Consider the following 13190-nt stretch of genomic DNA (forward strand, 5'->3'; position numbering starts at 1 on the left):
CGATGAGAAAACAAGTCACTGACGTTTTTAATTGTGCTTTAATAGATAGTATTCAAGGAGCTTACTTGTTTCAGGCTGAGCTTCCGTGGTCTCAGTGCTCTGTGTTTCACTGGTGCCTGGAATGCTAGATGTGGCCACATCACCTGCATCAGCCAGGTCAGTGGCAATCAATTCAGTTTGCAATAATCATTCAAATGGTGCTTGAAATTTGTTTCATAGGGATGAAATGTTATTGGGACTTCTATGTCTTTTCTTTTCTTTATAGTCTAGTACATTTTCTCACATGGTTATGAGCTGAAATTATTCATTCCAAATGACTTACTTGCTTCAGGCTGCGTGCCCCTGGACTCTGTCATCTGCGTTACACTGGTGCCGTGAATGCCTGATGCTTCCCAGGATGTCCCTTCACTTTCACCTGTATTCAAGCACATTGTATAGCCAGACAAGCAGTGTTTGATCTGGCTTTGTCAGACACGTGACCCAACTAGCCGACACGCCCCCCTGCGCCATACTGATTGCATCTCCAATAGAAACAAGCAATAGGAGGAGCAGCACTTTAGTTAGCAATACGTTTTAAAACCCTTTACTCAGTCGCCAATATGGAGAAAAAGAAGAATGATGAAAGGATACCGTACAGAGACAAACTTATCTGGGACGCCCGGGATGGGTATTTGGCCAAATTGTCAACAATCAATGACATAGAGCCTTACGACCCCACAGCTAAGGAATGGAGCTACGATGCTACATTACTAGCTCTAAGTTCATCGCTGGACATAAGCTACCTCGTTTATGGTATCAGTGCTTACACGTATGAACAGTTGAGAAACTACAAATCTCTGGAAGCTCACGAACATTTCAGGAATGGCTGGGAGCAGGATCTGTTCACACTTCCACCGCAGGACTGCAGGACACAGTGTCAGTGCAAAGGGAAGCTAAGCTGCTGTTAAGTGACCTAATGACTGGTGGGTTACTTTACTTGTTTTGTCTGATTTTCTTTCCTTCTTTAAACTCTCAGCATAAATGATTCATGTGCTTTACAATGTTGCAAATAAAACCCACTTCATATTTATATTACATAACTCAAAAAAAAAGTTTGAAATGATCTCATAATCCTACCCCTTTTTCATACAACATAACTACTCAAGTCAGTCTGACATAAACCATCAACTGTAATAATATAGACATCCTTATAAATGAAGCAAAATATAGCAAACGTATGAACAGTGTTGGAAAGTGTTGCTGTCTGTCTGCCAGTGTGTCTTCAGGTCGTGCACTCCCAGCACGTATGAAGTACTGCGGTAAAGTTGGTTGGTTATTCGATATTGGCTTGACATTCGTATTTATTTGTGCTTCTAATCACAGACCACGGCGGTGCCAACTTGGTCAAAGACTGTAGCTTATAGATACATTATCATACTTTAATATACTACAAGATTTATGTAAACTGTCCTTGCGATTTGAAAATTTTACCAGAAAATAGCGACTTCGCATTGTAAACCGACCATCACTCGCCGTAGTCGACTAAGGGACCGTGTGTAAATTACACGTTTCAGCATAAATGAAGTCATGAAAATTGGTAACCAAAAATGATAAAAATGATCTTTCACTATTTTGTTTGCTGTAGTACATCATGTTTATCATGTCCTATCTACTACAGGTGAGATTATTCTGATAAAGTACATTATATGCCCACAGTATGCATTTATGACCTGAAAATATTCACTAAAAATCAATTAATTGACTTTTTAACATTCTTTTTGCTGTAGTACATCATGTTTATCATGTCCTATCTACTACAGGTGAGATTATTCTGATAAAGTACTTTATATGCCCATAGTATGCATTTATGACCTGAAAATATTCACTAAAAATCAATTAATTGACCCTTTAGGCCCCCAAACGCGAAGGCCTCCAAATTTGTAATCAATATGTTATGAGAAAAAGGGAACAAAACAACGGTTTCAATAAACACATCGATTTAAATAGGCCTTTGGACCGCCTTCGATGCTCTGGCCTAAATATTGTCTATGACTCCAGAAAATATTACAGAAGCTGGAACAAAAAAGAATAGAAACCCAACTCGTAACATCTCATTGTAATTGGTTATTTATTTCCAGAGAAAATGTTATAACTTCAAAATCCCATTCTTCCATAAAATTAATTTATACTCCACCCACTTGCTCTTGAGTTTTGAGGCAAAACAGCAGCTTGTGAGGAAGGTAAGGAAGCATGTTTTTTTTACTAAAGTTTACTAAAAGCTACTAAGTTGTTTTTTGGAAAACACGAGCTATATTTTTCATGATACTGAATTTTATTAAGAAGTTAAGAAATCTCAGCTTGTACAGAGTTAAAAATGTAAAATAAGCTGTGGAATTTGACACACTTAGAAATAAGGTCCAATCAGCAAAGGCAGTGCAAAGGCCTTTTGTAATTGTAATGTTTTTTTCTTTTTTTTTCTTCATTTCATTATTGTTTTTCAATCATATCCCATTGTGTGGCCGTGAATGCGCTCCAAATCTCAAAATTCAGACTCAAAAAGGCATAGGCTATATGATAGACAGTTAGATATACAGCATATACGTACGCTGCTTACTCAGGCTTCGGCAGCAGGGCAAGTCCAATTAAAATTCACAGAAACCCGTGAAAATGTTTTATTAATGACATTTTCTTGCTGTGGCGCTGTCCACGGCTAGGCCTATGTAAAGGAAACACTGTAGGCTTATATGTGTACGTATATGCTGTATATCTAACTGTCTATCATATAGCCTATGCCTTTTTGAGTCTGAATTTTGAGATTTGGAGCGCATTCACGGCCACACAATGGGATATGATTGAAAAACAATAATGAAATGAAGAAAAAAAAAGAAAAAAACATTACAATTACAAAAGGCCTTTGCACTGCCTTTGCTGATTGGACCTTATTTCTAAGTGTGTCAAATTCCACAGCTTATTTTACATTTTTAACTCTGTACAAGCTGAGATTTCTTAACTTCTTAATAAAATTCAGTATCATGAAAAATATAGCTCATGTTTTCCAAAAAACAACTTAGTAGCTTTTAGTAAACTTTAGTAAAAAAAACATGCTTCCTTACCTTCCTCACAAGCTGCTGTTTTGCCTCAAAACTCAAGAGCAAGTGGGTGGAGTATAAATTAATTTTATGGAAGAATGGGATTTTGAAGTTATAACATTTTCTCTGGAAATAAATAACCAATTACAATGAGATGTTACGAGTTGGGTTTCTATTCTTTTTTGTTCCAGCTTCTGTAATATTTTCTGGAGTCATAGACAATATTTAGGCCAGAGCATCGAAGGCGGTCCAAAGGCCTATTTAAATCGATGTGTTTATTGAAACCGTTGTTTTGTTCCCTTTTTCTCATAACATATTGATTACAAATTTGGAGGCCTTCGCGTTTGGGGGCCTAAAGGGTCAATTAATTGATTTTTAGTGAATATTTTCAGGTCATAAATGCATACTGTGGGCATATAAAGTACTTTATCAGAATAATCTCACCTGTAGTAGATAGGACATGATAAACATGATGTACTACAGCAAAAAGAATGTTAAAAAGTCAATTAATTGATTTTTAGTGAATATTTTCAGGTCATAAATGCATACTATGGGCATATAAAGTACTTTATCAGAATAATCTCACCTGTAGTAGATAGGACATGATAAACATGATGTACTACAGCAAGTCAATTAATTGATTTTTAGTGAATATTTTCAGGTCATAAATGCATACTATGGGCATATAAAATACCATATCAAGATAAACGGACCTGTAGTAGATAGGACATGCTAAAAATGATGTACTACAGCAAAAAGAATGTTAAAAAGTCAATTAATTGATTTTTAGTAAACATTTTTCAGGTGATTGGCAGACGATCCCTGCCGAATGTCAAGCCAATATCCAACAACAAACCAACTTTACCGCGGTGTATGAAGTTACGTTAGCTAGCAAAATGATTAGCAAGCTAACAAAGTAACACTCGATAGTAGCTAGCAGCAATAGCTGAGTGGCAGCAATGAAATTTCATTCTGTAATACAAAATACTGCTTAACATTTCACAAGCATAATTGACTCATTTTTTTAAATCCATTTTTCAAATTACTCAAACTTTTCCGAATAAAACATCCAAGATAAATATATTAATAGTCATAGAACGGTTGGGGGCGGCAGTAGCTTGGTGGTAGAGCAGGGAACCAGAAATTAAAAGATTGGCGGTTCGATCCCAGCTCCCGCCGTTGTCTGCCCTTGCAGTGGCTTGGTGGTAGAGCAGGCGATCCAGTAGGCCTCAAGATTGGATATGACTCCCCGCTCCCCCAGTCAGCTGCTGTTGTGTCCTTGGGCAAGACACTTCACCCCACTTGCCTCCAGTTGGCACCACTGATTGATGAAAGTGGATGAAAGCTCGCTGTTTTGTTTTTTTTTTCTTTTTTCCTATATATGTTTTTTAATCCCCCAAAACTGATTTAAATTACAGGTTAAAACGCTTCTGTCTGCCTGCTGTCCTCAATCCTCGCTAGCAACCTCAGGGTAGGAGAAGCACTTACTATGTTTGATCTTAGTGCTCACAAATATGCTGATTGAAAGGAGTTTTATTAAAGTCCATCTGGACTTCATACTGGTGGAAGTTGAGAACAGTATGCAATTGTGTTTGAAGTAAACATGAGGTTTGAAGCCACCACCTTTCCATAAAGCAGATGACTTGTAGTTGTCTCCTATGTTGTTGACAGGTAGTGAAGAAGTCAGTGTCCAGGTGAGCTCAGTTCCAGCCTCTCTGGTTCCCTACAGCCTGTCTTTTTCTGCCAGAGTGTCCTCTCCTCGTCCCGTCTTTAAAGTCGAGTCCAGAGCCTCTTCAGTACCTCAACACTGATCAGACACAGGCCGTGGTAGGTAGAGTGGTGATGTGTCTGCTGTGTGTGGTTGTTGCATAGAAGATAAATAACTTCATGAACTGTGTATTTGTGCTTTTGAACATCAGGTTAAGTTGGCTGCAGGACACAAATTTGACAGAGATGTTGAGCTGCTGATTTCTTACAAAGATGCCCACCAGCCCACTGCTGTGGTGGAGGCAGGACAGGCCTCTGCAGAGCCTGGTGAGTGTAAGTTAGTCTAGTTATTGGGCCATGTCCACATGGAGATGAGTTTAGGTGAATCTGCTCACGTTTTGAAAGCAGTGTTTTGGGAGCCTGAAAAGTGTAATCTTTAAAAGCAGGTTTCAAGGTGAATAAATATGAAAATAACAGCATTTTGTTTACCTGTTTACTACCCACACACATCTTTCCTAAAGCGATGTGGCCATGACGTGCTCTTATCAATGGGTTGGCCAAGGAGGGAGGAGGTCATGCTCAGTTCATCACAGGGACTGACAGGATGCAGCCAAAAGTTAGTAAAATAAAAAATGTTGTAAGAAATATAAGTAAAGCTCTTGTTAACCATCAGGTGATGCAGTCGCTGCGGTTTGCACTGCAGCCAGATGTGGAGGACGTCTCAGTAACATGGGATTTACCAAAGGGAGTGTCAGCCACCGTCCTCTCTCCACCAATCACAGCTCACTGGACAGGTAGGATCACCACCACGAGTCTTGTTTAAATGCTTTTACTGGCCAAGTGTACAACAAAACAACAAAAACAAACAAACAAAAACAAACACATGTATCTGGCAGTAGCTCTGGTGATAGAGCGGCTCGTTGGAAAGGTTGGGGTTCGAATCCTTCTCACCCAGTCAATGTACTGTGTTCTTGGGCAAAACACTTCATCCTACTTGCCTCCAGTGTTGACATATCTGTATGAATCAGTGTTTGAATGTGTGTGAATGTTCGGTGGTCAGAGAAACACTGTTTGTGCAGACGGGTTCAAACACGCCGTCAGTCTGCACCAGGGCAGCTGTGGCTACACACACAGCTTACCATCAGCAGGTGTGAATGAATCATGGATACAATGTAAAGTGGCTTGAAAAAGCGCTATAAAAATCTAATCCATTATTATTAAAGAGATGTGTGTATTATTTTAAGCCTGTAATGATTTCTCAGTGTTTAGAGGCAGCAGAGGGCTGTGTGACGGTGAAGTTCAGCCTCGCAGGTCATCCCTCTCAGAACCAGCTGCACTTCCATCTCAAACCAGCAGAGGACACTGGGTAAAGCAATGAGATGGTTTTGGTTTGAATGATGTTGAGCATTAAATTAGTCATTGTCAGCATGTAGTTTATGACCTTTAATTGAAAACCAAGCAGCATTTTTGTTCTCTGTGTCTTCTGCCTTCTTCAGATGAACAATCCACAGGTTGGCTGCTCGCACTCGGATTCGCTGCCTGGAGTTGGAGGACAGATCTGACAGAGGACGGCAAGATGAAGGAGGGAAGAAGAAGCTGGTGGACCTCAGTGTCCAATCAGGAGTGAGCAGTTCTTTTACTGCCTTCATTGCTGGCAACAAAGACAGTGGCAAGTGGATTCAAGGACCTCTGGCACGCAGACATATTCCAACACCAAGTACGTCTGTTTGTTTCTCCAAAGACTAAATTAGTGAGGAGGAAACTTGTCCAGTTCAAAGACGGTGTGCTGGGAGGATGTTCATGAACAAATGACCTTCCAAGCTCCTTTTTGTAAAGCTTATCTAATGGTAAAGCAGAGAAAAGAAGCTCACAACGAATGATCTTCATCTCATGTCTTACTCTCTGATCTCAGGGTTTTCTTTGCAGACGTTGTTGTTCTGCAGTGATGGGTTCAGGTCCATGTGAGCAAACTGTTTAATGACTTTATGAAAACATTAACGAGTACAACATACACAAACAAAATGAAAAAAGACCACCAGGGGACTCTTTAATTCCTCAGATATTTGCTGCAGCAGTGGAGAAAAAGTTGCTTCTTCTATGAATTACTTCTAAACTTGGAAAAGTTTCCACAGATATGATACTAACACAATCTACGTCATCAGTAATTAGCAAATCACAATTAATATTGCATTTGAATTGTAAAAAAGATCCAGTTTTTAATCTTCTCTCTCTTGCAGCATGTGCAAATCTCAGTTTACAAGTGTGTGTTTACATGTACAAAGAATTCTTTATGTTTTGAATTACTGAACAACTTTGCAATCAGAAATATTTTAAACGCTTCATGAAACCAACATTTTAGTCTTTCATAATCTATTGTCGTCTCTTCTTCTCTGTGTTTGTTTTGATTGTCTTTTATTGGTCTGTTCCCATGATGGCCGGCTCTGCGGCTCCATTAGAATTCAGTAAGAAAATCCACCATTTTCAGTCTGTTCCACATTTCTTGCATGTGTAAATGTCCTCATGTGAGGAATGGGAATATTTTTTCATGCGAGTCATTATCACTAGTTCTGAAGTTAACACTGAAGTTGTATTATAATGTTTGGACCTAAACTCCTCCATTGCCATTATTTTGATAGCATTGAAGTCCTGTAATATTCTAGTAGCTTATAGTGATGAATGAGACACTGTGTGCACAGTTATTAGGCAAGTTGTATTTCTGTTTGTCTTTTATTGGTCCGTCCCTGTGATGGCCTGCTGCGTGTCTCCATCAGCTTCTCTTTAAAATGAAGTCAGAATTTGATTTTTGCCTTAATTAATGATTCTCATTTCATATATTCTTTTACGTCCTCAGTGATACCAGTTATTGGTTCACCTCTTAGTGAGTAAAAACGTCAATGTCTTTATGAGAACATCAGAGAACATCTACATTTATCACTTTTAATCTTTTTTTTACTCATTTGATTGGACTAAAATGACTTGAATATCTGTTGCAGTGTAATGAAATAAATGTCAATGACAACAAAATGAAAATGTTTGAATATCAATAGACATAATATTAACCTCGCAGCCCCAGAAACCAACATTTTATTTGTTTTATAATATCCTGTACTAATGTCTTGTTTTGTGTTTATTTTTCATGCCTTTTACTGTTCAGGACAAATACAGTCTTTACCTGGTAAGTGGAACCGTGGACCATATGGGATTTGTTTTCTATCGTTTCAGTAAAAGTAAAAGCCAAGTTAAAGTCAACATATAAAAGTGTTTTAAAAGGATAAAAATGTTAAATATGAGAGTTGGTATCAGCCAGAATATAACACCTTAATAGCAGAACTCTTTTTAAGCTAATTTGCATCTGGTGTGTATAAAACCCAAAATAATATTTAATAATCACAAAACACTCAAACCAAAAGCTGGAGTGGATTTTACTTGTAATCTTGATTTTTAACCTGACTTTTTGTTTGGTTTTTATTCTGAATGCCTCTTAATGCCCAGCTTATCACAAGATCAAATGCAAGGTTGCATCACTGAAACATAAGTGAAGCACCAGATGAGACAGAAGCAAACATCTGTGCTTTCTATACCTGCAGTAAATGAGAATAGAATCAACTCAGCAACTTGCATGTGGTCAATGCAACACTCTTAAACACATTCATTACTTTCTTTTTGGCAAATAATATAATACTGGAGTAGATTTTCATGTTTTAATGCTCTAAACCCACACGATGCATCCTGAGACCGGTTTGACTGAACCCAATAACCTAGATGTCATTTCTCTTTAAATTTTTTTCATCATTTTTAAATTCAGTATTTTCATGTCACATTTTAATTTATTCATTTACTTGTTTGTTTATACGTTACTAAAATGCACATGTCCTGTAAAATGAAGCATGATCCACTAAGAGAGTTGAAGTAAAAAGTATGTATCTTTCATTATTTTTTTAATCACTTAATCCAATTTAGGATGACCAGGAAAAAAAATCTATTCCAGCTGTTTTTAGGTCAGACATGAATTACATGCTGGACGGGTTTAGTTGTCACTGGTAGATGTGGAACTAGAGCATTTCTCTCCGTCTGTATGTGTCAAAAAGTGCTTTTAAATCTGTCAAAGACTTTCCATCATTTCTGATTTTCTCACGTTCCAACATCGTCCTAGCTTTTGTGTTTATGATCAAAGCTTAAGTTAACATGAGCAGTTAACATTACAGCCTCTGACACGTTTGTCTTAAATGCAAGCAAGCAAAATAAAGATGGCGTCCTGCAGTGTGCACCGTTTGTTACTGACAGTTTGTTCTAACCAAATTATAACATATCTTTCATTTTTATGCTTTTCTTCTTCTTAATGCCTAAGTGAAAAAGGTGTTTGGAGGGGGAAGAAAAGCATCTGGAAAAGGTAGGTTAAGATATGAATGGCAGAATACACATATTTCTAACTTTAAAATAATATTTATACAAACACACTTCTGTAAGGTTTGCCCTGTTCTAATATTTCACAGAATAGAATTGATTGGTTGGTTGGTTGGTGGGTGGGTTGGTTAGTGGGTTGGTTGGTGGGTTGGTTGATTGTTTGGTGGTTTGGTTGGTTGGTTGCTTGGTTGGTTGGTGGGTTGGTTGGTGTTAGAGTAAGCAGAAGTTGACAGTTTAAAGTTTCTCCCCTAAGGATGGGTAATGATTTGCGGTCTCACCCACCCTGCAGAGGACAGGATGTGGTGGTCACTGCTCTGTGTGATAAGGGTCATAAAGTGCCGAGGAGACTCTTCCTCTGTCTGAGCGACCTCCTGGTGAATTAATGACTTGTGCCTATTTTCCAGAGCTCCAGTTAGCGCACCACCCTGCGCTCAAGCAGCTCCAGTGAGCGCGCCTTCCAGTGCTCCAGTCGGCGCACTTCCCTGCGCTCCTTTCAGCGCACCTTGCAGAGATCCAGCCTGCGGAGATTCCGCCTGCGGAGATCCAGCCGGTTCAGCCTGCAAGGTCCAGCCTGTTCAGCTTGCAGAGATCAAGCCTGCCCATCCGCCAGAGACCCTGTTGTCAGCGCGTCCTCCGGGTCGTCCTCCAGAAGACCGGCCAAAGTCTTCTCAGCCTCCGGGTCAAACCACCGGAGATTCTGCCTGCTCAACATCCGGATCTGCCTCTAGAGATCCGGTTGTGGCCTGCTCATTCCCCAAGAACCTGGTCCAGGTCTGCTTACCCTCCGGGTCGTCCTCCAGAGATCCGGTTCTGGCCTGCTCATCTTTCCATGGTCCGGCTCCGGGCAGTTCGTCTACCCAGGTCATGGCCCTTGTCTGTTCGCCCTCTGGGTCGTCCTTCAGAAATCTGGTTCTGGCCTGCTCGTTCCCCAAAACCTGGTCCAGGCCTGCTTACCTTCCGGGTCGTCCTCCAGAGATCCGGTTCGGGCCTGCTCGTCCTCCATAGACCCAGTCCCGGTCTGCTTACCTTCCGGGTCGTCCTCCAGAGGTCCAGCCCCGGTCTGCTCATCCTCCCTGGGTCCGGCCCCGGTCTGCTTACCCTCCGGGTCGTCCTCCAGAGGTCCAGCGCCGGTCTGCTCAACTTCCCTGGGTCTGGCCCCGGCCTGCTTGTCTGCCGGGTCGTCCTCTGGAGATCCGGCTCCTGTTGCCATGGCTTTCAGCCACCTTTTCGGGCCGTCTGGAATTCGGCCCTTAGAGGGGGGGCTACTGTCATGGAGCTCCTCCTCCTGCAGTCCCCTCATCCTCCACAGCTGGTCCTGATCAGTTAATAGGCATCAGGACCTATGGGTTTCACCTGATCCACAAGGTATATAAGGAGCCTTCCTGCCCTTATTCCGTGTCGGATCTTAATCAACACTCATAATGGACTCACCCCTTCTCTGATGCAGATCCTCATCTCCAAACCGACTCATTCAGGTCTGTCTACACCCAGACATTTTCTTATGTGTGTTCAATAAAGAGGGGTAAACTGCCTAAGTCTCAGTGGAGTCTGCATTACAGGATCATTTCATTTTGGTTTGATTTTTTCACCATCAACCACTAGTTTACTGTACCTAATCATGTGTTCATGTGTATCATCTTTAATTCATTTATTGACTTTAATTCCAGTGATTTTTTCTGCAGCAGATGAAGCTGTTGCTCCCCAGCAGCCCCTCAGAGAGCCTCTTTTGCAGTTGGAGTCTCTGCAGAAGGCGTCTAGTAGATGGATGCTGGATGCTCCTCTGCACTGGGAAAGACCAGTGACGAGGTGGAAAAGTCAAAGCCTGCATTGGTGGGTCACTGGAAAAATAACCCACATTTGTAATGATATTATTTAAGCAATTTTCACATGCAAATAATATCAGGAAATATTTTACTATTAAATGTGTTTATCAATACAACATGGAACAGATTAAATCAAACTGAACATAATAAAACTCCTGAGAGCTCTCACTAATCTGAAGTTTGACGTTTTCAACAACCACAGAGAGGAGAAAGTCAAATCAGAACCATTTTCCAAATTCTTTTCATTTATTTTATTTTCTTATTTTGTGTTTCTTTGTTTTGTTGAATCAGGTTAACAAGGAGGTGTGGGCCACCATTCTGGCTCTGATCTGGCTTCATGGTTTCAAGATGGATGTAAAGGAGGAGTGGGAGCTTCTGGCCATGAAGGCTGCATCATGGCTCCGTCCTTAGAATGGTAATACAATTAATAAGGAACTGTTGTTTTTGTCTTTTCTTTTTTAAAGTGTTTACTGTTTAAAATGGTTAAAATCATATTTGCTTTTTTAGGACCATGTGTGACAGAGTGTGTGGAAGCAGGAAATGCACTGCTGGGCTGCAGCGTGCAGAAAGACGCTCTGGGGCTCTGAAGTTAAGGTTAAAGAGGCTTCATTTTCAGGATTCTTACACAGAAGCACATTTACTAAATCACACAGCTTTCACAATGTATATTACTCTTTGCAGCATCTGCCTTTATAATGTGCCTTACTATAACTGCTCTGTATGTATCAGCCACCAGAGTTCTTAAAGAAAGCTTTTGTTTTTGCCTTTTTCATGTTTCTTTGTATCTGGATGTTTTACTAAAAGACAGATGCATGAATCATTCGTATAAATGAAAAAAATGAGAGAGAATTTGTTCATTGTTGTTTTATTTATGTCAGCTTTAGGTGACGGTGACACTGTTGTTTACCAAATTGTATTAAAATGAATATAACTCCACATCTGTTTGGCACAGTTAACCCTACACCTGAGTTTAGTTACCAGGATGTTTTACTTTGAGGATGACTCTAGTTTTTATCCACAATTGACGTGTTTAGAGTCGCATAGAGTAACAAAGAGCCAGAGTTCACAAAGTGTGCTCAGAGTCCACTTTTGAATAGGTTCAGGTTACCTCTCTCTATACCTGTGAAAGGCAGCCATTGCACTGGCTGCACATGAAGGAGAATAAGGAATGTCAGTAATATTTGTTCTAAACTCATTTTTATTGAATCCTCCTCTCTGGAAAATAAATATTCATGTTCTGATCCATGTTGAAAAAGTCATGGATGGACACAGTAGCAACATAATTGTGCTAAGTGATCATATATTCACTACAAATGTCCATTTTGTTTGGGATTTAACATAAATGAACTAAACATAAGTTTAAGTATTTGTTTGTTTTGCTTTTGTTTATGTTTTATTTCTCACTAAAATGCCATGTTCAACGTTGTCCATAATATTCTTCAGTAATGAATAACAATCCCTTCTGCTTTTTGCACGTCTTTACCTGAATTTTAAACCTTGTTGGCAACTGTATCCTTGTCTTTGAGGTTGGAAAGTGTTCATGTGATGTGAATAAAGAAAATATAGAATCCTAGAAATGTCTCTTTTTGTATAATGTGGAGGGGAAACTGGAACATTTTGGTCAGAAACATAAATGAAAGCAGAAATTTCATTTTGACCATGTTAGCAGTCTTACTACACATGCAAACCTGACTTTCTTTTGCAAGCTGTGATCTGAGGAGCTAAATTTATAAGCAGATTAATGTTTTGCTTTGTCATGTGGATTCATGTGATCACAGCTGTTAAATCTACAGTTGAATGAAAGCCTCATTCTAGCTGATGGAAGATGAATAAGAAGTCCCAGACAGAATTTCTGCTAAATACTGACGCTTCATGTTTCACACCATCTAATGGAGAAAGTTCACATAGTGACATCTGCTGGCCATTTTCTGTAACTACACCTGCTGCCTGAAGACATTTGATTTATGTTTACACACAGTACATACTAAAGTAAAACAAGGTTTTTTTCCTTGTATGAAATATGTGTCTGCTTACTTTTATGCACATAGACAGACGATACAATCAATGCAAATCTTTTGTACACTGCCTTATTAAATATTTTTTTCTTCCAAAATCTGGCATTTCTATGTGTATGTGTTCTGTTTTCAGTAAATCATTTGTCCTTACAGGTAAGCTTCCTTCTAAGCTT

General features: G+C 39.6%; 1 protein-coding gene and 1 long non-coding RNA gene across 2 annotated transcripts; one reads left to right on the forward strand and one right to left on the reverse strand.

The window, feature by feature from the left end:
- Positions 1-3373: 3373 nt before the first annotated feature.
- On the reverse strand, positions 3374-3862 carry LOC121637472. The gene is made up of 2 exons (XR_006009850.1): positions 3782-3862; positions 3374-3654 (listed from the first exon to the last, which is right to left on the reverse strand). It is a non-coding gene; the product is annotated as an uncharacterized LOC121637472 (long non-coding RNA).
- Positions 3863-6025: 2163 nt separating this feature from the next.
- LOC121636384 lies at positions 6026-12574 on the forward strand. Its single transcript, XM_041979865.1, has 9 exons — positions 6026-6141; positions 6287-6346; positions 6397-6492; positions 7930-7950; positions 9124-9165; positions 9584-10654; positions 10862-11009; positions 11294-11417; positions 11510-12574. Exons 1-6 carry the CDS (start codon positions 6026-6028, stop codon positions 10182-10184), a joined length of 936 nt encoding a protein of 311 aa, XP_041835799.1. The 3' UTR covers positions 10185-10654; positions 10862-11009; positions 11294-11417; positions 11510-12574.
- Positions 12575-13190: the final 616 nt, after the last annotated feature.

The sequence above is a fragment of the Melanotaenia boesemani genome, chromosome 3 (genome assembly GCF_017639745.1).
Source record: "Melanotaenia boesemani isolate fMelBoe1 chromosome 3, fMelBoe1.pri, whole genome shotgun sequence".
NCBI lineage: Eukaryota > Metazoa > Chordata > Actinopteri > Atheriniformes > Melanotaeniidae > Melanotaenia > Melanotaenia boesemani.

What these genes read in the sequence shown, in the direction of transcription:
- LOC121636384 (XM_041979865.1), top strand. Translation starts at nt 6,026, where the DNA reads ATGATTTCTCAGTGTTTAGAGGCAGCAGAGGGCTGTGTGACGGTGAAG. An exon ending in AAACCAGCAGAGGACACTGG is followed by an intron (nt 6,142 to 6,286) that starts GTAAAGCAATGA and finishes AACAATCCACAG; the next exon opens with GTTGGCTGCTCGCACTCGGA. An exon ending in AAGAAAAGCATCTGGAAAAG is followed by an intron (nt 9,166 to 9,583) that starts GTAGGTTAAGAT and finishes CCTATTTTCCAG; the next exon opens with AGCTCCAGTTAGCGCACCAC.